At 42.4% G+C, this 27,096-nt stretch overlaps 3 protein-coding genes and 1 long non-coding RNA gene across 4 annotated transcripts in view; 2 read left to right on the forward strand and 2 right to left on the reverse strand.

Moving 5' to 3' along the window:
- Positions 1-433: 433 nt before the first annotated feature.
- On the reverse strand, positions 434-7,667 carry LOC123508852. Its single transcript, XR_006676015.1, has 3 exons — positions 7,538-7,667; positions 6,959-7,104; positions 434-1,167 (listed from the first exon to the last, which is right to left on the reverse strand). It is a non-coding gene; the product is annotated as an uncharacterized LOC123508852 (long non-coding RNA).
- Positions 6,977-17,326, forward strand: LOC123508848 (EF-hand domain-containing protein 1-like). Its single transcript, XM_045262812.1, has 13 exons — positions 6,977-7,109; positions 7,552-7,661; positions 7,957-8,047; positions 9,408-9,536; positions 10,105-10,257; positions 10,875-11,041; positions 11,503-11,690; positions 12,093-12,189; positions 12,306-12,405; positions 12,569-12,661; positions 12,790-12,897; positions 13,067-13,184; positions 13,273-17,326. Exons 1-13 carry the CDS (start codon positions 7,062-7,064, stop codon positions 13,458-13,460), a joined length of 1,590 nt encoding a protein of 529 aa, XP_045118747.1. The 5' UTR covers positions 6,977-7,061; the 3' UTR covers positions 13,461-17,326.
- On the reverse strand, positions 13,598-26,665 carry LOC123508847. Its single transcript, XM_045262811.1, is given in 9 exon segments — positions 13,598-19,709; positions 19,711-19,961; positions 20,632-20,756; positions 21,607-22,021; positions 22,606-22,776; positions 22,954-23,166; positions 23,494-23,693; positions 24,430-25,103; positions 26,533-26,665. Coding segments are annotated over 8 exon segments (2,856 nt in total). The 5' UTR covers positions 25,082-25,103; positions 26,533-26,665; the 3' UTR covers positions 13,598-18,880.
- Positions 26,193-27,096, forward strand: part of LOC123508845 — a 21,742-nt gene continuing 20,838 nt past the window's right edge. The window contains exon 1 of the mRNA XM_045262794.1: positions 26,193-26,399. The gene's annotated coding sequence lies outside the window, so the exon portion shown is untranslated. The remainder of the gene's footprint in view (positions 26,400-27,096) is intronic.

Here is a 27,096-nt window from a genome sequence, read left to right on the forward strand (position 1 = left end):
AACAAATTCCTCTACTTTCCACTGCCGAGCCATCACTGACGCTAAAAGACCCGAAGGTTAACCGAGCCTTTACTTTTATTTATGATTTTTTCCTCTGTGAGTCTAATGGTTGAGGATGCATAAAAAATGTTGATGAATTATAAGTATATGATTTAATTGTATTCATTCCCGGGTATGTGGTTATGTTTGTTTTGATGTTTGCTTTAAGTGGGTTTCGTGAGCGAATCTGTGTCGATGGTTTGGTTCTGTCTCATTCATTCATTAATTCATTAATTTATTCAGCTTCGTATTTTCAAAAGCTTCGTGGTTTCAAAGATTAGTTTTAAGAGAAGCAGAAATGGCCGTGTCCGGTGTCTTCACTGATCTCTCTCTCTCTCTCTCGGAAGGTTAAAAAAAAGAGCATCATGACATTTACTTAAAACAAACGCAACAATATAACAGACGTTACAAAGTTCCAGTGATTCCCAAACTTTTTCGGACTGCCGCTCCCTTTGGTCTACTGGAGCCCTTGGTCCCCTAACCGCATAAACACAAACCGAACACAACTATGAGTAACTTAAGACTAACACGCCTTGACCAGCAGTGAGCTACAGGAGGAGTGAGTGACAGTTCCAACTACTATTTCTCAGTTCTCGAGTCAGTCTGTACTTGATCACTCCACGTCCAATACACAGGCGAGACGTTAAATAATCATAAATATAGCGGTACAGTAATCACATTGATATAGTTTTAAGATCGTTTGTGTGCTGACGTATGAACATTGATAATAATAGTACGTCTTTAGATTCATTAATAGCAAAATTTGAAATTCTCAATGCCAAATTGTGATGTCCTACTGGCGCCCTCTTCCGCCTGTTTTTTTTTTTTTTTTTTTTTTTCCTTACAGCCACTTTGGATCCTTCCAACGTCCACTTAGATGCGGTACCGCCCACTTCGGAAAACCCTGTTACAGACGCAACACGAACGCCGTAACGGTAACCAATAGCAACGTAATATTGATCATAACTGATAGAAAAAAATAACAAGAACAGAGAGCAACAACAGTAATGATGGTAATGACAAGTGGAGGAAAAATAATAATGGGCACTGTGATAGTTAGAGGTGGTGGAGGAGCCGTGGGTCGCCAGATTGCCCACGCCGCCCATGCCTGGCCAGCGTCACCAGCACCTGTAGGAACAGGTCACCCATTTACTTCCCACCGTGATACTTATCAAACCTGCAGGAGTGTAGAAGGGTCACTCCTTCGAGGAGGAGAAGGAAAATAGCGCTCAAATATGGAAGTAGATGAAAAAGTAGATTAAAGGAAGACACGGAAAATTACACACACACACACACACACACACACACACACACACACACACACACACACACAGCAAAAAATGGGAGATGGAATTCAATGTGGACAAAAGCCATGTCATGGAAATGGGAAAAAAGTGAAAGACGACCAGTGGGAATCTATAAGATGGGAGATGGAGTAGAACTAGAAAAAGTAAAAAAGGAAAGGGACTTAGGAGTGACAATGGAAGAAAATAATCAACCGGTAAGCCATATTGATAGAATTTTCAGAGAGACGTATAATTTGCTAAGGAATATTGGAGTAGCATTTCACTATATGGACAAGGAAATGATGAAGAAATTGATAAGTACTAAAATAAGACCTAGATTGGAATATGCAGGAGTTGTGTGGACTCCCCATAAAAAGAAACACATAAGAAAATTAGAGAGACTACAAAAATGGCTACAAGAATGGTTCCAGAATTTAAAGGGATGGCATATGAGGAGAGACTAAAGGCAATGGATCTACCAACCTTGGAGCAGAGAAGAGAGAGAGGATCTGATACAAGTTTATAAATTGATTAACGGAATGGATGAAGTAGATAATGAGAAACTGATCCTGAGAGAAGAATATGACTTTAGAAGCACAAGATCGCATAGTAAGAAACTAAGGAAGGGACGATGTCTGAGAGATGTTAAAAAAATTTAGTTTCCAGCAAAGATGTGTTGAGACTTGGAACAGTTTGAGTGAGGAAGTGGTGTCAGCAAAGAGTGTACATAGTTTTAAAGAAAAATTGGATAAGTGTAGATATGGAGACGGGACCACACGAGCATAAAGCCCAGGCCCTGTAAAACTACAACTAGGTAAATACAACTAGGTAAATACACACACACACACACACAGAGTGTGGTGTGGTCTCAGTCCTACTCGAAGATCGGTCTATGAGCTTTGAGCTCACTCCGTAATAGGGAAGGCTGGCTGTGTGACCAGCAAAGGACCGTGACACACACACACACACACACTATATAGTCACTAGAGGCAGCAAGCAGCAGGCTGCTTATGTTTGGCTATATACACTCGCCCTCCTGCCAGCCTAGCGCCTCCCTGCCTCGGCTCGTCTTGACCAGGCTCGTGTCGGTCCCAATGGCAAAATGAAGTTATACGTAACCGCTTTCATTTATAAAAATAATAAATAAATAAATAAATAAATAATAATAAAAAATAAAAATGACCCCTAGAAAATGGTCACCTAAGCCGGAATGTCTATTCAAATTTGAAAGAGCATAATTTTTAACTAACAATGTGAATATAAAAACATTCTCGTGCTAACTATAATGCTAACGATAATGATAGATATATTAAGAAATTATTTGGAAAAAAAAGGTGTAACATCACCATAAAAACAAACACTTCAAAGTAGGTAAACCTGACTTATTAGAAATGGAAACACCTCTACAAAATATAAATTACTTTGTCAGGCCTTTAAAACTTTACTACAAGCTGAAGAAGAAAAGACATACATGGGTATATTATTTCCCCATGCAATTTAGCGTGTTATTGTTTATATAAGAGAGAGAGAGAGAGAGAGAGAGAGAGAGAGAGAGAGAGAGAGAGAGAGAGAGAGAGAGAGAGAGCGTGTTAGCGTCCTCATCACCATGGCGACGCTTCCTGCCGGGTGTTGGCAATGACAAGAGACTGTCCAGTGTCCACCACTCTCCCAAGCTGTCCTTCCTCCGGTAAGGCACTACACACTACCCTACACACTACCCTTGTCTGTATTAGGCACCTAACAGACCGATCAAGGAATCCACTATTAGTAACATCAGTAATAGTAGTGGTGATAGTAGTAGTAGTAGTAGTAGTAGTAGTAGTAGTAGTAGTAGTAGTAGTAGTAGTAGTAGTACCTACTATAATAGTAGTAGTAGTAGTAGTAATAATGATAATAATAGTAGTAGTAGTAGTAGTAGTAGTAGTAGTAGTAGTAGTAGTAGTAGTAGTAGTAGTAGTAGTAGTTAGTTAGTTAGTTAGTTAGTTAGTTAGTTAGATAGATAGATAGATAGGTAGTTGCTTAGTAAGTAAGTAAGGTAGTTAAGTAAGTATAAGTAAATGTGTGTGTGTGTGTGTGTGTGTGTTCACTGTTTGATCTGCTGCAGTCTCTGACGAGACAGCCAGACGTTACCCTACGGAACGAGCTCAGAGCTCATTATTTCCGATCTTCGGATAGGCCTGAGACCAGGCACACACCACACACCGGGACAACAAGGTCACAACTCCTCGATTTACATCCCGTACCTACTCACTGCGTAGGTGAACAGGAGCTACACGTGGAAGGAGACACACCCAAATATCTCCACCCGGCCGGGGAATCGAACCCATCCAGTCTTCCCCATTACGGAGCGAGCTCAGAGCTCATAGACCGATCTTCCGGTAGGACTGAGACCACATTACACACAACACACACCAGGAAAGCAAGGCAACAACACTTCGAGTTACATCCCGTACCTATTTACTGCTAGGTGAACAGGGGCCACACATTAAGAGGCTTGCCCATTTTCCTCGCCGCTTCCCGGGATTCGAACCCGGCCCTCTCGATTATGAGTCGAGCGTGCTAACCACTACACTACGCGGTGTGTAATTCACCTCGGTTGCCTGCTGGTCACCCAGCCAGTCTTCCCCATTACGGAGCGAGCTCAGAGCTCATAGACCGATCTTCGGATAGGACTGAGACCACACCACACTCCACACACCGGGAAAGCGAGGCCACAACCCCTCGAGTTACATCCCGTACCTATTTACTGTTAGGTGAACAGGAGCCACACATTAAGAGGCTTGCCCATTTGCCTCGCCGCTTACCGGGAACTCCAACCCGGCCCTCTCGATTGTGAGTCGAGCGTGCTAACCACTACACTACGCGATGTGTGTGTGTGTGTGTGTGTGTGTGTGTGTGTGTGTGTGTGTGTGTGTGTGCCGGTAAGGACATGGGACAGCCAGCAACTAGGTAAGGAGAGGCTGAACAAGAAGGGATTGGGCACACACGGCGCACGCGCGCGCGCACACACACACACACACACACACACACACACACACACACACACACACACACACACACACACACACACACACACACTAAGCGGCGAGGCAAATGGGCAAGTCTCTTAATGTGTGGCCCCTATTCACCTAGCAGTAAATAGGTACGGGATGTAACTCGAGGGGTTGTAGCCTCGCTTTCCCGGTGTGTGGAGTGTGCTATGTGGTCTCAGTCCTACCCGAAGATCGGTCTATGAGCTCTGAGCTCGCTTCGTAATGGGGAAGACTGGCTGGGTGACCAGCAGACGACCGAGGTGAATCACACACACACCGCTTAATGTAGTGGTTAGCATGCTCGATTCTCAATCGAGAGGGCCGGGTTCGAGTCCCGGTAAGCAGCGAGGCAAATAGGCAAGCCTCTTAATGTGTGGGTCCTGTTCACCTAGCAGTAAATAGTTACGGGATGTAACTCGAGGGATTGTGGCCTCGCTTTCCCGGTGTGTGTTGTGTGTTGATGTGGTCTCAGTCCTACCCGAAGATCGGTCCATGAGCTCTGAGCTCGCTCCGTAATGGGGAAGACTGGCTGGGTGACCAGCAGGCGACCGAGGAGGTGAATTACACACACACACACACACACACACCGCGTAGTGTAGTGGTTAGCATGCTCGAGGGCCTGAGTTCGAGTCCCAGAAAGCAGCGAGGCAAATGGGCAAGCCTCTTAATGTGTGGCGCCTGTTCACCTAGCAGTAAATACATAGGTACAGGATGTAACTCGAGGGGTTGTGGCCTCACTTTCCAGGTGTGTGGAGTGTGGTGTGGTCTCAGTCCTATCCGAAGATCGGTCTATGAGCTCTGAGCTCGCTCCGTAATGGAGAAGGCTGGCTGGATGACCAGCAGAAAACAGTGGTAAATTACACACACACACACAGTGGTTAGAGCGCTGGCTTCACAAGCCAGAGGACCGGGGTTCGATTCTCCGGCCGGGTGGAGATATTTGGGTGTGTCTCCTTTCACGTGTAGCCCCTGTTCACCTAGCAGTGAGTAGGTACGGGATGTAAATCGAGGAGTTGTGACCTTGTTGTCCTGGTGTGTGGTGTGTGCCTGGTCTCAGGCCTATCCGAAGATCGGAAATAATGAGCTCTGAGCTCGTTCCATAGGGTAACATCTGGCTATCTCGTCAGAGACTGCAGCAGATCAAACAGTGAAACAGTGAACACACACACACACACACACACACACACACACACACACACACACACGTTATGAATATTAATTAGTATATAGTAAAGTTATTCCAATCACACATGTATACTCCATAAGTATAGACGTCATTTTTAACCTGAGAATAATTAAAGTTTACAGTACAAGGTGCGGCCTTTCCTCACCGCTCCTGCCACTGCTCTTCTGTTGTGAGATAACCTCACATACCACACTGATGCTATGCCAAACCAATGACGGACTTACCATTAGGCAACACTAGGCGGTTGCTTAAGGCCCAGCCTGAGTTTCTAAGGGCCCCATGAAACTCCTCATACACTTATGGTTAATAGAGGTTTTATTATTTGCACACATTATTTATGTTTTTTATTAAAATCCATTTGCTAAAATGCCAGCAGAATGATTATCTTATGTATGTCTCGGGGCTCCTTATGGATGTATAAAGAAAACGAGGCCCCCCTTCAGTCCCCACAATAAAGGACTGGGTGCTTGGGGATCCCCGTGCCTACCTTTGCCTGGGGGCCCCAAATTCCTAAATCCGTCCCTGTACCATACTCGAGGGTGTTCAGTAATGTGAAAGAAATCAAAATAACCAAGCAGAATACAACTGTGAGGAAACTAAGTGCGAAATGAATGACAAATGTGATGCCTTATAATATGACGACCATATGGTGATGCATGGGACAAGAGCAGCGTACGTACTTCCTGTTCCTACACACCGCAACTTTGTATGTGAGGATGTGAGCAAATTAGAAAAAAAAAAAAATAAATAATAATAATAATAATAATACATATGAAAGGAATAAAAAAAAAATATGCAACATAAAGTAATATGTGGTTGTACAACTCATGCAATATGCAACATAAAGTAATATGTGGTTGTACAACTCATGCATACAATCTTACACAGCATTGTAATAAAGTGATATGTCAATTTGTCAAATTGTCAACACTGGACGAAGTGTATGAAAGGAGAATGTTTGTGGAGCGCAAATGTTGCTAAGCTGCTTGCTGTTTACATGTATACAACTTCACGGGGGCAAAATTTCAAAGCCAATACATCACCATTAGAGTGCTGAGATATCTTAGATCAATTAAAAAGGGGATAATAACAATAAACAATTAACAGCACGGCACAATTAAGTGGTGTTTACATGGATTCCATTCCCTCTGCCCCTGTCTTACTACCAATCAATCACCTTCACATTTTTAACCAAACATCTATACAACCTACTTGATAACCTGAACACCTACTCGGTATCCAACTTTACCTAATATCTGCCCAAGCTTCCATTCATCCAATATAAACGTAACATTCAAGTATCAGTTATTGTATACTTGTTGCCTCAAGCTCACACACTTCTCTAAAAGCTCTAAAAGTTCTGTTTCCCTCCACCGTAACAGATTGCTCGTGCCTACCTTCTACATTTGTCTCACCTTAATGGCATTCACTGTAAGCTGGCGGCGAGGACACACAGAGGCGCTCCCGGTGTAGTAGTTTCAAGTGACCAATTCCGAGTAGTCAAGTGGGCGCACAGCCATGTCAGACCTGCCGCTGCTGCCAGGCTACACCTTCTCCACTCCTGAGGCAAGACAAGTGACATGTGGTCTGTCAACATCAAGTATAGAATCCTTGGTCAACATCAACAGAGCAGAACGCTGCCACGTGCTAAAAGAAAAGAGAGGAGAAAAAAAAAAAAAAAAAAAAAAAAAAAAAAAACCCTACTGGGATTCTTATTTTTTTCAGTAATTAGATGCTTAATATTTATAAATGCATTGGATGTATTCAAACCTCAGCCACTTCAAAGATTGTTGCACTATTTTATGAGACATTTGTTTAGTAGGACAAGTTTTACCTTTTTTTCAGTTTGGATATTCTCTTCTATCATTATATGAAGTTAAGCTTTGATTATCTATTAGCAATATTCTATATTTATCTACTTATTATGCTTCATTTCTTCTCTAATCATCATGGTAATGTAAATAGACTGATTTAATATAGTCTATAACACCTACTGTGTCTCTGGTAGGAGAGGCAGAGGCCCATCTGTCAAAGTTTGGAATGGAGAAAGGGAGCACCCCTTGTGGCAGCCCCTCCTCAACCCTTGCTGTCTGAGGCTGACCAGCAGGACCTTGTGAGGTGAGAGAGAGAGAGAGAGAGAGAGAGAGAGAGAGAGAGAGAGAGAGAGAGAGAGAGAGAGAGAGAGAGAGAGAGAGAGAGAGAGAGAGAGAGAGAGAGAGAGAGAGAGAGAGAGAGAGAGAGAGAGAATCTTTTCCTCTCATTCCCAACATGTTGAAATCACAACTCATTCCCCAATCACCTAGTTATGTATCTTAGATTTACAATGATGATTACTTTGAGGCCCTGAGATCACACTATAATACCCTTATCTTATTTTACCATCCTTCAATTAATCAAAACCAACAACTTCTAGACAAGAGAGGAGACTCCAGTTTGCATCCCGCCCCCGCCGAGCCTCAACCCCGCCCAAGTTTCTGCCAGAATGGGCGGTGTTGGACAAGAAGGTGACCACGCCCACCCCACCCTTTCCTTCGCCCCGCCAGGAACAAGGAGACGTGACATACACACAGCCATGAGTTAAAAGAAAATCCAACATTCACCTTTGCTTATGTGGTTCCGCTTTTTTAATCAATTTACGTTAACCTCTATAGATTGCAGTACGGTATACATTCACTGCGTGTGATATGGATCAAATCAAATGAGTGTAGAGTAGACAGATCAATAGTTATTACTACCTAAAATCAGTAGAAAACAAGGAGGCTGTAAGTAGCCATTGAATCTACACGTGTCAGTTCCTGTATAAAACATGCCTACAGCAGCATACCTATATATTTACCAGTTGCTCTCACCATTAATGTGTTTAATCTCCTTTTTGAAGTTGCATATTGACTCGCCACTAACAAACTGATTATTGTATATTCTATTATTCAGGACCAGTCTGACAGTGTTACGAAACTACTATTTATCAAGCTATGTAAAAAAAAAGCTATGTCCACCCTTTCAGTTAAACCTTCACTCACACTTCCAGTCTGAGATCAGTTACGGGTTACTGCCAATGATTTTATGAGCAGCAAGAGAGGTCATATGCTGCATTTCGTTTCATAGGCACATCAGGCGTGAGGAAGTGACTCGGTACAGTATGAGTATACCTGAGTTCTTTGCTTCTAGTTACTGTTTTACCATGAGCTGTGGATCAATGTGTGCACTATTGATTTTCTGACTTAATCGTTCAGTGTCTGTTCTTGTGAGCCTCTCAAATTCCAATAAATCGGAATGAAACCAAGTCCTTGATGGGAAAAGGACCGGAGGAGGACCTTAGAGTTTTAGACAGTTAGCACCACCACTATCACCACTACCTCCACCATCACCTAATGTCATCACTTTTACATTCTTGAAAAATAACTATTCTAGGAGTATATAATAGTTTATTCTAAAGTCTAAAAGTCCAATTATTTTTGTCTAAAAGTCCAATTATTTTTCTTCTGTATTTCTGTTAAATGAATACCCTTTTGAATTAAGACATTTTTCATATAATCATTAATTAGAGAAAGGATTCCCAACCTGAAGTGAATTACAGAACTCTTTGATCTTAATAAGTTTATGGTACACAAGAATCTCTATATACTACATGGTGGTGAAATGATTATATGAATTCTACAGTAAAATGAATGGGAAAATAATGTAAAAGGATGGGAATCACTTCTCTGTATCATACTACCTCAATCGTATCATACAGTATAATTCCCTGAAGTTAATCAGCACAAACATACGCATTCACCATTTTACACTCATCCATTTTTACATGAACCAGTTACACTCAGGGCTAAACCAGCTCAGCATCTAATCTAGAGGGCCTCTCCTCAGGTGCTGCGGTTCAAGGGGTACTTCACAGAGCAGGTGGAGGGAGGGAGGGCAGTGTGTCGTGTCCGGCCAGTGGTCATCTACTACTACCTGGTGGACGATGCAATAGCCGTCACTGAGCCTCGGACGCCTGTGAGTGCCATGATGGTCTCATTCTTTACCTTGTATGTCACTATTTGATGGCTACAGCTCCTTTTCTTTTTAATTGTGATGGCTACAGTTCCTTTTCTTTGTATTTTTGAGGGTTGTAGGTGCCTGTGAGTACCATGATGCTCTCACTCTGTAACTTGTATCTGTCATTATTTTATGGATATAGCTATTTTTCTTTTTAATTGTGATGGCTCAACTCCTTTTCTCTGTACACTTTTGATGGTTATCGCTTTTTCTTTGTACTTGTGATTCTTACAGGACATTTTGTGTGTTTATGTTGCAGTTTCATGTGAGAACTGAAAATGTACTGATGCAAAACTTTTGCCTTGAGTCATTGTTTGTTTATACATCTTTACATATTCTTCTCTAACATTTATGAGAGTCAAGTTAGTGCCATACATGTGCAAATCTTCTCCACTGTTTTCTGTCCATTTTTCTAATTTACACAAACTAATAATATATCTTATAAAATCTTAAAGATATTGCATGTCAAGCTGAACCAAATGTCAGCAGCAAGCAGTGTCACAAGGCATTCCTGCTTCACTCACAGAATTCTGGTCTAGATCAAGGTCGTCTGCTGAACCGCCAGAGAATGCCTCACCCTGACGGAGGATTCTGGCACTGGACGCACCTCAACCTGGGAGAGACACTGACACTCTATGGACGGCATTACATTATTTGTGACTGCGACCCCTTCACCAAGGTGCAGAAAGATGGGATAGGTCAACAATCCATCATCTGCAATGGTAGAATTAGACTGATTGATTGGAATAATGCTCTTCAACAATGAGATTATATGTTGCTGCACATAAAAGGTTTTAGACAACAGACTTTAATATATTTGTTGAAAGATTAGATTATAGAATGACATATCAGAAAAAATGTTAAAGACAGTTTCAGATTTTTAAATACATTTTCTTTAAATAAGTTAAATCCCGATTACTATGATAGCATAAGTACCATTAAGCATCTGGATCACGTACAATTGTGTGTCAGTTATAATTTAACAGTACTTTTGTGTCTTATTTACATCAAAATGTGAATGAAATATGGATAATGTTCTATAATGCCAACACTCAAAACTTTCAGATCTTGACAGTTTAGGACTTTCTAATCAGGATAAGGGATTCTCATTTCATACAATATTGGCATTAGAATATGGTGGATATTAATAACAAATTACTTAGTAAAAACACAACTTAACTACAATGAATTGACTTTTAACTTACTTTTATTACAATATTAATGGAAACTTAAAGAAAGTACTATTAGTGACTTAAATCATTTTCCATTTACTGCACCACCTATTGTATCCATCAGGAATACCTGTTAAGTGAAGGGACAGAGCTGGGCAACCCTGTCCCCATACCTCCAGACCCATACACTCTCATGCGACAGTCCAGGACTGAGACGCCACACAGAACCTCAGACTTGCGTCCACACTCAGCACCCCTGGTGCCCCCACAGCTGAGGGGAGTGCTGCTCAAGTAAGATAATTCACTGAAAATGTCCAATCAAAATTTGCAAGTTACTCTTACCTGTGTGCTATTTTGCATATGTAAATGAATCTTGATTTAGAGAAGTTTGATTTATGAATTCCTATACTAAATACCAACACCTTTTGTCATTTGTCCTCATCTATGAAAACAGAAATCAAATTATTGACTATAAATCTCAAAAAGTTAAGTGAAAAACATTGAAGATATAGAAAATGGAAAGATAATTAAGTACAGTACAGTATACAGTTGGTCCTGATTTATGTTTCAATTTACAAGCAAGACTCACAGAATGTAACTCATGAGTCACCTGGTATTAACATTGTTCTGTGCTATAAAATGTAATTCATTTTTCATCCACAAACTTTACTGATCTTTTGTTTAAAGGTATATTACAATTGAGGCACTCAAAATGAACAACACAAGCGTGAGTACTTCTCTTCCCTCTGCAGGTTTGATGTGATGGTGGAGGAGGTGGAGGATGGCCGCTCCAGAGCAAGCCCTGCCGTGCTGCTGTACCGCCCGCAGGACCTCACGGTGGAGCTCCGCCAGCCATCCTACTTTGACTACACGGAGATTAGGAAGTTCAGTCCTGTCATCCTGCGTGCCGTCAAGGTGCCACTGGGGGACTCATCTGAAGGTGAAAAGAATGACTAATTGATTTTTGGAACATAGAATGATATTCTGTTAACAGTATTACATTTTGCCATCTGCCATATGGTTTATTGATGATGAACTGATCATAATGATCAATATCAATACAATGCAATACAATAACCAATACAAAAATCAAAAGCACTGCCAACAATCAACTTTCTTCTGTTCTATTGCATCTCATGTAATTGTACACAGATATTTCTCCAATTATGTATGTACATTCAGCATCATGATTTTGAAAGCCTGTGTACAAGTTTCACCTCCAGCGCTTCTTTATCAGGGTCTAGATTTGTGAGGTCTTCCTTGCTAAATGTTTTTCTTTCCTGTTAATGAAAAAAAAAACTCTAATATTTTAATGGTGGTGACACATAATGAGGTACCATAGGTGGTGTGATCAACATTGGGGAGGAAGGTGAGAAGGGGGAGTGGCTGTTGCCTCGTCACTTGATCCCACCAGCAAGTGTGACCATCTTCGGCCGCAGGTCAGTAGGTGGTGGTGAAGACAAGCATTGAGGCATAAAACTTTTTTGGAATTATTTTGATTTGTGTTTCCTAATATTTTTGAGAACAATACCACAATTTGTATGGTTCCCCACAGGGTGTTGGTGACAGGGTGTGATGCCTTCACTCAGAGATTCCTGCAAGACTACTATGGTGCTGACAACATCCCTGGCATGAAATATGTTGAAACCAAAAAGGTTAACCACTGTATTAAGACAGACATCCACAATAAACACTTTTGCATGAAATATTCATCACTGTATCCTACATATTACTCTCTCAACTGTCAACATTTCTAAACATGATGTACATTCCAAATTAATATGATGTACTACCACTTGATTGCTTACTTTCTTCCAGCCTGATGAGTCTGGTTCAAGTGGCAAGACACAGTCAGATATTGTTCCTCGCCACAGACCAAGACGTGGGCTACTCATCCCTCAAGATGCCACGGTAGTGTACCACAGTCACAGTGTGGTGATGAACAGTGCTTGTGTATGAATAGTAATGTGATGCACTAACCTCTGTTGAGATAACTCCCTTCAAGCTGTGTCCTTATTGTCATTATAAATTACCCACAGGTCCTCAGGTTTTTGGCCAAACTAGACTCCCCACTGGGCACTGAAGCAGACCGGACCTTCATCCTCACTTACCACGTGGTGGATGCAACACTGGAACTCACTGAGAAGGTACGTTCCTCCAGTCACATTATACCATAATTATAAGACACCATACAAAGCAGCTGTTCTTTGACATGGAGAATAAAATTAAAATGGAACCAAAGGCACAGAAAATATTAGTCTTAGTGCATGTCACAGTCAAATGGTCAGTTAATGCTGCTTTTCCAACCCTCAACAGCCTCGGCCGGGGGGTCTGGGTGGAAGGATCCTGTCCCGCATGAGGGTCCCCAAGCCTGAGGTGGAGGACAAGAGGTCTTGGGATCCAGACTTTTATACATTAGATGACATATATATTGGTAAGACATCTACAATAGCAATGTTATAAGTAATTTGATTCTTCCTTGTGGACAAATTTTGACACATTACCCTCTTACGACTATCTAGGAGCCCCTCTGAGGCTGTGGGGGCAGCACTACCTCATCACAGGAGCAGACAAACATGTCCTCAACTACGCACGCCAGCATGAGGATCAAGTCTCCCCACAGTTGCTCTCCTCCCTGCTGCACCACTTCCAGGAGGGCACACATGACAAGGAGCCAGCTGATCAGGAACAAGAGAATAATAATATGTAGTTGAGCACAATTTTCAGACGACACAGGAGCAGCAAAGGTGTAATGAATCTGACATACTCATGAGGCTAGGCAACAAAATATAACAATGATAGAATGTAATAAAAGTCAATAAAATGTGAAGGAAATGAAGCCTCTTGTTACATCATGATATTCTCTTTATTATGGGCACTTGGTATTGATACAGTATTACTATAATTTAAATATATATATAATATATATATCAATCATTAATACATACTGAAACACTATAATACACTGTGTTGGTTACCTGAATAGGCTGTGTTACAAACATATGTTGGCTGAAGGCAACATTAAGCTTAAAGTCAACAGGAAATAAGGTCTGCAAACAATTCAGAATGGGAAATATAATATGTATAATAATGATCACCTCACATAAACCTTTCAGAGTAAATTTCCATAAACGTAAATATATGTAAATGAATTTCTCAAGAAGTCAACCAATAGGCGTCCAAAACAAGCATGATCCGAATACAACGCAGGTGACAAAGTAACAAACTGATGACCACAGCTGATGATTGTATTACACTGTTACATTGTTACACTGGCCCACAGCCTTAGGCCCTCAGAGTTATTTACAGTAGAGTTCACTTGAGTTGTATCAAAATATTAGTGACATTCAAAGTTGTAGTGCTAAAACTGATGGAAGAGAAATAATATCATAGCCAGCCCACTAAATAAATAAGAAAATAAACTGCCCAACAAATCATCTCCATTAGTCTACATTATGGGATGGGCAAAGTAGAAACTGTGACGAGGGTTGGGGACAAGCACGGCTTCCATCATGCACTGGAGGTGAGGTGGTGGGACAGGAAGCAGTGGGCAAGGCTTGGCTGGTCTGGGAGTCTTAACACTACAACATTAGTCATCACAAAATAAAAGGATGCATGCAGGAACTAAGGTAACTAAGCTGTACCTAACAGTAGTATCTCCATGGAGTGTGTAGTATCTCTGAAAGGGGTTTAAAAATATAAAACTACAGGCTATAGGTAGGAGAAGCCCAGTAATACAGCTATGTTCAAACAGTGTTCCTATATTACAGCATTTCAGTTTCATTATACAAGGTCTCTCAGATAGCAATCACTAGTCAGTCACTCTTCAGGTAAACTTATAAGGGAAAGGAAGAAAGAAATGACATTCCTTCAACTCTTACAACAACGGCAGCATGGTGATGTGCATGGATGACTTACAATAGTGGTATACAAGGCAATTATTTGTGAATACATTCTGCATGCTATGTAGAAGTATGATCAACATAGCATATTTCTTAATTGTAATACAATCCATGTTGTCCACTTTAAATTCAAGAAATTTTGACAAAACTACATTCACAAATTTTAATTACTTGCTAAATTTTGCATCAAGAGTTAATGTAGGTCTTAACAAAGCCATACCTAGGCCAGACGTCTAGTTATTAGATAGTACAACAAATACTGTAAGAGTAATGTTAAGAGTAGGAGTTTTAGACTGACGTGAGTACCAGCTGGAGTGTTGCCAGCTGTACAATGGATGGATTCACTTGTACTTCTGATGGCCACCAGGCAGGGAGTGACAGGGCCACTGTGCTCCCTGGACCACCCTGGCCTGTCTCATATTGCCCTAGTCAATGCTAAGTCTACTTAGAAGTTGCATATACAGAGTAAACTGGCCCCAAGGAGCCAAAAATGTAATCTTAAATTGTACAAAAACTGATCAAGGATAAATTTTATGACCTGCATTTATTAAAGAAAAAATGTATGTCTGTATTTATAAACTATGAAGCCTTGCTAGCCAGATCAAAAGACTTGGTTAGATAGGGAAAACAAATAATATAAACACACACATTCATATTTAACACATTTTATGACAAGTGTGTGACATCTTGCTCATCTCATGGCAGATGGTATGCTTTTGTTTATTTCTTTTTTTTCTGTGACAATTTTTTTAAACTACAGTCTAAAGCTTCTCTGATTATATTTCCAAGAGTCAACATTGCATCTAGAGGTGCTTCCTGAGCCTCCCATCCATGCCATATCTCTGTGCTGTTCTGAGACTCATCTGTATGGTCTGGTGATACCTTTCCCATTGCTTCCCTAAGACAAGCTAATGAGTTTATGATATTTCAAATCAGGTAAAATGTTATTCATCTTTTTACATTATCATCATATTTAAATTTCATGTTACAAAATATTTCTGACCAGAGCAGTTTTCTGTTCACCACATCTCTTTTAGAGCCATGACTGTTTTAGTGTTCTACACTTTTTGAGACAGTTATTCTAACTTTATTCCAGTCTGACCACCCTAGTACAGACTAGAGTAGTTCTCTAGTAATGTTTGCTTTAAAATGGTAGATTAGCAAGGCTTCTGTGTATATACAAACATACATACAATGTATACACATCAACACAAACTCCTTAACTTCTTATATTCATTAATATTGCATCTTTTGTCAAACTGGGATCTACTTATTTGACATTGTTGATTATTGCTGTGTGGAACATACAACAGGAAAAAAATTATTCCCTCATAAAGATGAAGCTTAGTTAGTTGTAAGTTTGCATTAATATGACAAACAATAACATATCCATCTATGAACATCACCATGTTTGTAAGAATAAGACTGGAAAAATAATTTATCTCATTTAAAATTAACAAGATACCAATTGGATAAATATACATAAACTTTAAGTTTTGAGCTATTCATAAAAAAAACCTGGCACAGGATCAACTTGCACCAGTCATTAAATTTTACACTTCTTGTGCAACAGAACACATACAAAAATAAAAATAAGCTAATGGGAACCATGGAAAAAAGACTAGATAAAACCATAAACTTAATTTAGAACCACTTAAACAAAGTTATAGAAGGGAAGGAAGTCTGTCCACACCATGACTGTGATATCTCTGTGAGGCCTTCGTCATCACCCACACACACCCACACCCACACACACACATATACACACACACACACACATATATATACACACACACATATACACACACACACACATATATACACACACACACACACACACACACACACACACACACACACACACACACACACACACACACACACACACACACACAACACTGCAAGAGTGAGTCATAATAGCTAGAAGAGATTAGGCAACCCCAGAGAGAGGCTTCTGGATGTGGTTATTAGTCGGTTAATAACACTACCAACACTCCATTCATTAAAGCTTTTTCTTAATGTGAACTTTTTATAACAATGCTGGGACCACAAACCACCAATAAGCCAGTTAGTTATGGGTAATGCCTCCTGGTACACACGCATCAAACAGGCAACACAATGCCTTAACGTTATGACGGGAGAATATAATTACAGACGAAAAAGCAAATTTGGTTTCTTGTGCTTCTGGTGGATAGAAGGAAAGAATAATGCCATAAGAGGTAAAGTACAAAACAACAAAGGTGTGAGAATGACATCTCCTATTTATCACTCAAACCATCAACGGCTGATCGTCATCATACTGGACATGGAATAGTGCGAGGATTTACATTCATGTTGTGCAGATGTACGTGCGTCCATGTAACACAAAGACAGACGTTGCAAAGTAGCAGTAACGTGTAATATCGATAATTTCCGTTCGCATTCACATAGCAACAACAAGAACACAACTGCAGAAGAAAACACTGCATAACATATCATTAACATTCTCAACTCAATCAATTCCCCAACACCTACATCACACAGGTTCTATTTTTACATATTCTTAATGAGAACACACTTTCTCTTCAAAAGCATAGTCAATGTTATCTTACGGATCACATGAAGATCAGGTATCACTTTTTAGGATAAGGTAAGGGTGGATCAGATGAGATTTGATAACCTAATCTAATCTATCCAAGCTCACCCTAAAAACAACAGGGGCAGCTTATCTTTATGTGATCCCAATGTTACTTATTGTATGTTACTTGCAAAGCTCCTGTATCAACTAAATGCTGTTATTTCAGGCTAGTGCTGTGGGACAAGTCCTTTAAATCATCCCAAGTAATACAATAAAATGATTGTTTTGTGATCCTTCAACTATATATTCTACTTCTGCTACAGTAGTTATTCTGTTACCTACATCCACAGGACATAAGTTACTGGCTCCAGTAATTAAAGATCATGAAGATGAAATGTAAGTCAAAGTTCTAGTGCAATTTTGACTCTAAGTAACTGCCTTTGAATCTAATATAATACTGTCTATCTGTGCTCATTGCATTATGAGGCGAAGAAATACTAGGCTCAATTCCAAGTCACTGAATAATACTATTGTTAACACTTTTAGCACTGGCAAAGCATTTATATTATTTCATTAAGGCCAAAACTATAGTACTGAACTGAAAACACCTTCTGAAATACATACTACCTACAATGATTTTCTAACAATTTTGTGAAAATATATCCAACACTCTTTTCTTGAGTTGAGATATGCTTGTATATTAAAAATAGATATTCATACATTAAAGCTGGCTTGTCAAGAGTGGCACTTGTGTATCTGAATCTCACGCGTATCTATTTTATCAGCCGTGTGATGCCAACTAAAATCGTGTACTTCAATATTTACCATGACGATTGACAAAAAGAAACCAAGCACATCTATTAAATTTATACCCGTGCTGCCATCAATGTAACACTAAAGCTGGACACCTATTGTCCACTGAAGAATTCCAACCTAGGTAATCAAATGCCCTCACAGTGAGCCTTTGTTGAGGATTCCTTACATCTGAATCAAATACTCCATCAACTAACTAAATCCTTTTTCCTCCACTGTGGCCTGTTTTGTACTCTATCATTAAGGACAAACTGGTGATTTCTTATAATTTTCCCATGAAAGTAAACTCAAAGGCAGATACACCAAAACTTTTCAGTAATGGAGACATGAAGCACAGTGCCAACAAAACACAACTCATCCCCAATTTTGTGAAAGATGTTATGAAATGAAGTCAAGTGAAAGGAATGCCTGAAAGACCTGAGCCATTCTCCTGGATGCACTCGTGGTAACTCTTTCTGGGTTGTGGGTCTGTATCTAAGTGAGCCTTGTGGTGGTGGTGGTGCTGACTGACTGACTGACTGACTGACTGATTGACTGGCTGGCTGACTGGCTGCCTAGCTGGCTGGCTGGCTGGCTGACTGACTGACTGGCTGGCTGGCTGGCTGCTGTAAACACCTGCTATAACAAGGATTAGGACCAAGGGAAGGGGAGGGCCATATGCCAGAAATAATGGAGGACTGCAACACAAGGGCAAATAAAAAACAAAGATATCACTGTAGGATACAGAGAGAGGGGAGGTCTCACTAGTAATTTTCATAACATTAAATGTTTACTCAACACACCAAGAGTTTATTGGAAACTATATGATTGCTTTGGCATTCACAGAAAAATTCTTTTCATTCACAACTTACTTCTCTCCTAAATATAAGTGGAAGAACCCTCCAGAAGTACCCCACAGGCCGAGCAGGCCATGGCCTCCCTCTCATTTATAAGGGTGCACTGAGGGCACTGCCGGCCACCAGAAATGAGGGGCCGAGCCTCTGGCCCCGGCGTGCGCGACTTCCCACACATGTCACAGACGTTGCGTCCTTTATCATTTAGGAAGGTGCAGGTGGTGCAGGACCAGGGCACTTGCGGCATGAAGCTCTCTTTGGGCAGCTGGATGTCCCGGCATGGCGTAGGAGCATCAGTTATGGCAATACCACCACTTCCCTGTTGCACTGCAGTGGCAGCAGAACGGCTGACCTCCGAAGGCAACTCCTGCCTGGTGTGGGAACCTTTGCTGCTCAGACTGAGACTACGGGGTGAAGAGGAGCTGCTGGTGTTGTTCTTGTTGCTGACGTCTAACCTGTTGTCCACCCGTGCCAGGTTGCTGGTCTTCTTGAGGACTGGCCGCTGCTCCTCGTAATCGTCGCTGTCTTGTGGTGCCGTCTCAAAGCCTGTGGAGAGGTTGTCATACAGGCTGTTCCTCTTGGTGAGGCCCGGGAAGACATCAGGGGCAAGACCATGAGAGGCAGAGTGTGAACTCTTGGAGGAGGGGGACGGCCTTTCCATCCTCTCCCTGGTTTCACTGAGAGTGAGGGCCTGCAGTGCCTGATTGATATTAAGTGGCTTGCTTTTTCCCACCTCCTTCTTATTATTGAGGGGAACACTCTTACCTTGGGGTGCCGCAGCCTCCACATGAAGGTTCTGCCGCGTTATTTGGTGCAGGATGTCACCGCGGTCACCTATGTCCTTGTTGTAGCCGCTTCTCCAGGCCCCGGTACACAAAGTCCCAGGTCTCCCAGGAGGTGGCGCCCTGATCGTTAGACGTGGCATGCACAACTGAGTTCCTATTAGGGTCCTTGACAATGGACAGGGTTGCCTCCAGGTGCTCGTCCAGGGTGCCCGCCTGGAACACCTCGGGTGGCGGGGGAGGGGGGGGACAGGATTCAGAGTTCTCCAGTGGGGGCAGGATGCGGTTGCTTCCACCTGATTTTGTTCTTTTGTGTGGCAAGACCTGTGAAGTTGACAAGTCCAGTATAGAATGATGTTTTGTTCATACTGCTCCACACAATTCTAAGGAGACATACAATATTATAACAGATTTTTCTGCATTCATTATATCAAAATCATCATCTGTAGGATATAGGTGCAGGCCAAGGACTGTATTCACATAACCTTTTCATTCTACACTTAACATGAATAATTTTTCCTTGACTGCTGTGCTGTACATGCAGAATAAATACTACATACATGAAGCAACATATGAGGTAACTGACAAGTTAATTTTCAGCAATGATTTTTTCTTCCATTATCTGGAATATGTCCATACCAGCTCTAATCTCACATTTATCTATTTCAGTTCTTCACAATTCCTTACTTACATATCAAACATTCTCACTAACACTTCCCTTTTACTGTAATTATGTACTATTTTTATAGACATTACCGTTCTGCAGACAGATAACTATAATGTCCCAATACCTCTATGAAAATTGTGACTGGAAAATAAATATTACAATCAGAGTTATGTAAAACAGCTATAACCATTTATATATATCCTAATACCAAGAAGCATTTCCTACCAGTATTACTTCCCTACTAAGCACACCTGACCAATAAAGTTACCAACATCCTGAACACATGACTGCAGAATTGAAACGATGACTCTCAGCTGGCTAGTGTACCTTTGGAAGAAGCTGTAAAGAGGTTCTTGATGGCAGAGCTTCAAGAGAGGAGTCCAGGTCGATTAGTTTAGCGGTGGGGACTTGGCTTGTTGGGGGCAGCATACCCAAACTACTTATACTTTTTGCTGAAACACACAAGCTTAGATCAGATTTACATAACAGTGAGAGAGCAGAGTTATTCTCCTTAAAGGTTACATTATTTCAAGTCACTACTTCCCTCAAACCATAATTATTCTCTTATGAAATACTGCAAAATGAATCCCTGGATTTTGTCATAACTTATCTTTACATCAATTAATTTTATCTATCCTTATATATGAAGTCCCTGGAAAACTTGTACAAAGCTGTCATACACACACACACACACCCGGCAGCTCAGTGGTTAGAGCGCTGGCTTCACAAGCCAGAGGACCAGGGTTCGATTCCCCGGCCAGGTGGAGATATTTGGGTGTGTCTCCTTTCACGTGTAGCCCCTGTTCACCTAGCAGTGAGTAGGTACGGGATGTAAATTGAGGAGTTGTGACCTTGTTGTCCCAGTGTGTGGTGTGTGCCTGATCTCAGGCCTATCCGAAGATCAGAAATAATGAGCTCTGAGCTCATTCCGTAGGGTAACGTCTGGCTGTCTCATCAGAGACTGCAGCAGATCAAACAGTGAAACACACACACACGTAAACAAAACATCAAAGCTGCATTACAAAGACATCTACAATTTTAGTTCCTGCCACATTCTCAAAAACTTCAGTGACACTTTAATTACTTTTAACAAGATTTATTGGAGGGTTTGGGCATTCATGATTCTGGTGAGTTCAGCAACGATACTTTTAATGATAAATATGAAAAAGAATCCCCAAAAACTAACAAATAATTGTCCCAACACATTTGAAATTAATCTTAGAGAGGCAGAAATGTTTCAAAATAAGAGCTATGCATATGAACACAAACAACATGAACAGCATAGACAGGCAAGCCTCCCACCTGTGTCTGGCGTGTCAGCGCTGCGTGAGTAGGAGTGAGGAGGTCCAGACACTGCATTGACTGTCACTCCTCCTGCTGTGGTGGTGGCAGCTTGTGATGCCTGGTTACTTGGGTGGTGGTGAATGTGGTGAACACCCTGATGGTGATAGCTTCCACCCCCACCACCACCACCTCCTGCTCCTCCCCCTCCTCCACTCCCTCCTAGAACCCGCTGCTCCAAACTGCTGCTTCTGCTGCTGATGCCGGTGGTGTTTGTTCTCTGCTGCTGCTCCATCATTTGCTCTGCTGCTGCCACATTCTTCTCCTGGGTCTGGTGCGGGGGTGGGGGCGGCTGGTGGGAGGACACCGGGGAGGAGGAGGGGCCACTCATGGAGGATTGGCGGACGGGCAGCGGGGGTCCTGAAGAGGGTGTGGCCTGCAAGGGAAGGGAACAAAGGCATTGCTTTTTATCTTTTTATATAATGTGGGCTTTTCATGGCAATTTATAAGCTAAGGAAGATATTTTTAGGGTACCTTCTAAATGAAAGCTCACCCATTAGGGGGTACATTAACTCAAGTAAAGAAGCCCTTCCTACACTCGGACTATGGCCAGAATTCAAACCCATGCACTTGGAGACCCCTCCGCCCCCATAGCACGCATGGTTCCATTGTACCTCCTCAGGAAATTAAACACTACTTAAGCCTTGCAACTTCATCAAGTTTCTTTTGTCTGCAGGTGAGGGCATCATCTCTCTAATGAAGAACTTCTTTGCCGAGAGGATAGAAGCTTACATATTTTGATTACTGAACAGAATCTGACAAAATGTGACCAGCAATGTGATCGACGATATGGTGGTTTCCTACTAAGCAAATGTGCAGCACCGGAGGACACCCATGAATTATGTTCAAAATATTTTAGCACCATTTCCATTGCAAATAACAATATAAAACCACCTCCACAGCAATGCTTGAAATTTTCCTTGTTTTTCCTATGACCCCTGCACCCGTGGGGTCTCTCACCTGCTTGTGGCTGGACTCGGCCTGGCTCTGGGGCTGCAGCCGCTGCCGGAGGGTGAAGAGGAGGTGCCGCACCGTGACGTCCACACCCCCCACGTACTGCTGGCGGAACTGCAGGATCTGCCGCCAAGACAGGCCAAACTCTCGCACACCTTCACTGATCTTCTTGAGCACCTGCAAGAATGAATTAAAATTAGAACAATTGTATTTCATTCACTGCATTTTCTTTTAAATATGGAAGAAATAACACCAAAGACATGATTTCACTTTCCTATTTCTTGAACACTTTGAATGAAAAACTCCCAAGCATCACATACTGTGTTGCATATCAAAATGATTTCAGTGAGTTACCTGGCATTCACAGTATGCAATCAGACAGTCAAGAGCAAGCCTGGAAATGAGGTCTGGATCCAGCACACCCTCTAGGACCAGGCAGGAAGGGTCCCTGTAAGCAGAGGAGCCTGGCGGGGGGCTGGCCTGGGGGGCATAACCCATCAAGGAGAGGATGCCTTCAGCACCGGCCAAGTGGTGAGCCACCTGGTGCACCCAGAACCCACTGTACAGCTGAAAGGCAGAACATTTGTGTCAATAAGGAAATCAATAAGAGAACAATGAAGAAAAAACTAAATAAAAAATAAGAGTAAGAGGTGTGATTGTGCAGTAGAGTTATCCAAACAGAGTAATAGATTAATGTATGCGTAACACGGAAACTGTAAGTGGATGCAGGGAAGAGTAAAGTGATGACAGGAGCAGGAAGTGGAGAGGTGTGACTTTTGTACAAGTGAGTGTGCCAACAAAGAGTAAGAGGTGATTTATGGGAGACCAGAGAGAAAAAAGGAAGCTAAAACTCTAAACACTGAAGCCATATAAATTTGTCTTTGATCAACAAACCTTAATCTCCTTGAACTCTCTCCTCCAGGGCTGTGTGATGAGGTTGGCGGCATACTGAGCCAGGGCATCAAAAGCACACGCAGCATTGTAGGCATTGAAGTCACTGCAGGAATTGATGCTCATTTCCAGCGCTTCGGAGATTTGGCGAAACATGAACTTGTGGGAGTGCGGTGTGATGGCTAGGTATTCCATGATCTCACCTGAGGAAATGTAACAGGTGAGTTTTGGACATTACATATTTTATTGTTACTTAACATATTAGATTTTAAATGCAATAGTTATTTATATTCAGGGAGTTGATTTGAAACTGCAGATTTTTTTGGGGGGCAGCAGTAGACATTCCTTGGAAGAGTTAGTGGTAATCTTAACAACATCAATATGTCCCAATCACACTTAACGTTAATAAAGTATATGCCCAAACTTCATCACAAATTGCATTAAAGAATTACAGTTCACCACCAACAGACAATAATGAGAGACAGTAAAGCAATAGTCACTCCATCATAAAGTCCTTCTACATATCCAGTGCCTCATCCCTCCACTAATTTCTCCCCAATTTCTGCATTTCCTCACTGTGAGATTAAAGCCTCGCCTGTCATCGCTTAGTGACAATAGGTTATAAACAATCTGATAATGTAGGAAGTTAGTAGGCTGTAATCTATGATGGGTTTATGATATCACTGCAAGGACACTACTCAAGACACATTCTGTATGTTAGAGGACAATTGCACAGTAACGGTGGTTTAGATAATAATGGAAAGGATACTTGATGACTTAAAGAACACTATTATGGGTGTAAGACTGGGAGAGAGAGAGAGAGAGAGAGAGAGAGAGAGAGAGAGAGAGAGAGAGAGAGAGAGAGAGAGAGAGAGAGAGAGAGAGAGAGAGAGAGAGAGAGAGAGAGAGAGAGAGAGAGAGAGAGTGTTTGTATCTTACGTTCTAGTTTCTCCCTCTGCTCCAGCTTGTGTGGTGAGTCTTCAGTCTCTATGTAGCCCAGGTGGAGGGTGTTCATCTCCTCCAGAAGTTCCTCATCCACCGACATGACTGGCCCGGAGCTCAGGGACGGGGCAGCTGCCTGGCTGTTGGACTGTTGTGGGGGCATTATCCCCGGGGGCAAACCTCCCCCCATGGCAGGGGGTATACCATACCCCATGTTGGAGGGGTGCTGGTGCTGGTGCTGGTGCTGATGCTGGTGTTGGGGGTGGGAGTGGGCATGGGAGTGAGGCAGCTGAGGGGGCAGGTAGGGGTTGACATACACTGAGGTTTGTGGGGGGTAGATGGGCGAAGGCTGCGAGAGCATTGGGGAAGGATGGGAGAGCAGGGCAGAGTTTCCCGAGCCCACGGCGATGGACACGCTGGCCGCCCCCACCGCTGCCGCAGCCGAGTGGGTGAGGTGACTCTGGTGCGAGGAGTGGGAGGAGTGGGCGGAGGGGGAGGGGTGAGGCACGTGGGTCTGAGGGAAGGAGTGAACTGCATAACTGTGAGGCATGGGAGGAGGGAGGATTGGGGAAGGAAATAAGGGGGAATGAACAGGGGGGGGATGGGGACCCCCCATGTGGGGAGGCATAGCCATGTGGTACATCGTCATGTGGTCACGTACTTAAAACCATCTGCAAATACATAAACAAGTGTTAGTTTGGTTGTTTCTGTCCAATGAAACTACACTTTGAATCACATGAAGATCAGCCACCGAGCAGTGTTTGAGGCAAGCCACAGCCACTCCCTTCAGCAACACCAGGGAAACCCCAAGGAATCAATTTAAAAGTTAGCCAAACTGGTGATGGGAGATTGTCACGGAAGACTAATCAACAGAGTAAATGTGAACACAATTTGTTACAATTCAGCAATCAGCGATCAAGATGTGAGTAGTAGGCTCTGACTGCCCTGCCATTACACAATTAAACTTCACATTAAGTTAGGCCAGAGTATCTTATTTACCTTCACCTAATCTAATCTAAGGCTTATCCACTCCAGGGGCAGTAGTGGGGGGAAGGGGTGATCTTCATGTAATACAAACCACTACTAAACCATTAAACATTTCAGTAAGCATAAATTGTTTAAAAAAGCAGCAAGTTATTCCAAGCCCAGCCCAACCCTACCCTGCCAGCAAAAACCCACACCAGCCAGCCAGCCAGTCCCCAGTGAAAGCCTGGAACTCAAGCAACACATCAAGTTCAAGAACATCTGGAACACTGTGGAGGTCACTCTTACTACCACTAGTCCACAAATCTCTAAGTCACTGCATCAGGTGACAAATATGGCTATGAATTAAGGCTATACATTACTCAGCACTAAAGTTACATGTATTTAGATCAGAGAAGTGGATAAGGAATGAGTATTTTGACATAAGTTGTGTGGTAGGGACTGGTGAGCATTCATCCCACCACACACCCACTACCACGACTGACCTCTCTCTCTCTATCTCTCTCTCACACTCTCACTACACCACCACACTCACTACACGGCCACCACCTCTGAGTGAAAGCTACCACACCACCACAGCATCCACCACAAGCAGCCACGTCCACTCGTCACCACACCACAGTAACGTGAAACCGAAACTGGGACGAAACGACGATGAAACGAACTAACTTGTGGAGAGAAACTTTTCCCTGACTCATCCGCTGGTCTTGGAAACTCATCAGTCACGAAACACACCTGCCCTCGCACCTGGAGCTTTATGTGCTGTTAATTAGTGTGTGTGTGTTAACCCTTTGGGACACATGCACGAGGTGGCTAAATACGGAAACAGGTCGTGTGGTCGTGGTGGTGGTGTGCCAGAAAAACAGGAAGTGACATCAGACGACCATTACCTCTTGTATTAACTCCCAACTACCTTTACGACTCGCCAAACCACCTCCCCTCCTGCCACCCGCCCAGCAACGACCCCCAGGCCACCGCTGCAGGTAAGGTTAATTAATACACGTACTCAGGTGTCAAAAATAATTGGGATTCAGGTGGCAGTTTTCCGACCTTGACTTGTCCCCATTTATATCTCCCTTATTTATCCTCCTCCTCTTCTTCTCTCCTCCCTCTCACCTTTCCTCCTCGATGCCTCAAGTCTCGCAGCGACTAGTTCTATTTGCCAAACTCAAAATCGCGGTGAATAACGGAGGTTTAGAGGCGATTTTCTCATGCTGCTTAAATTGGTTCCATTACTCACGACCAAAACATTCACCTGAAGGGATCGTGTCCGGCGCGGCGAGACAAGGGAGGCTCGGGACGCCAGGCAAGAGGCCGCGATCCCCTCACGCCGCCACACGCAACACTGGATCCCCTATCACTGGCTTCACTCCCTTATACCGCCACAGAAAACAGGAAAGATTCTCGAATTTTATTGGGCAACTGTGGTAAAGGGAGTTATTCTTGTTTATGATGCTTCCATTCGCATACAGCAATAGGAAAATGTGTTCATTCCGAGAGTGAAGGGATGGATAGATATTAAAGAAAAAAGTTGTTGCAGTGTGATTAATAATGGGTATATCATTCACGCCACAACTGTAGGAAAACCATTACATCTATTAAAAATAATAGTTTCCATGACAGCTCGCCTTCCTGTGTAAGTAGAAAGTTATTCCACTAACTAAACATTCTCGCATTAAC

The sequence above is a fragment of the Portunus trituberculatus genome, chromosome 25, assembly GCF_017591435.1.
Source record: "Portunus trituberculatus isolate SZX2019 chromosome 25, ASM1759143v1, whole genome shotgun sequence".
NCBI classification, from domain to species: Eukaryota; Metazoa; Arthropoda; class Malacostraca; order Decapoda; family Portunidae; genus Portunus; species Portunus trituberculatus.

What these genes read in the sequence shown, in the direction of transcription:
- LOC123508848 (XM_045262812.1), top strand. Translation starts at nt 7,062, where the DNA reads ATGTCAGACCTGCCGCTGCTGCCAGGCTACACCTTCTCCACTCCTGAG. An exon ending in ACACCTTCTCCACTCCTGAG is followed by an intron (nt 7,110 to 7,551) that starts GCAAGACAAGTG and finishes TGTCTCTGGTAG; the next exon opens with GAGAGGCAGAGGCCCATCTG. An exon ending in GACCAGCAGGACCTTGTGAG is followed by an intron (nt 7,662 to 7,956) that starts GTGAGAGAGAGA and finishes AACAACTTCTAG; the next exon opens with ACAAGAGAGGAGACTCCAGT.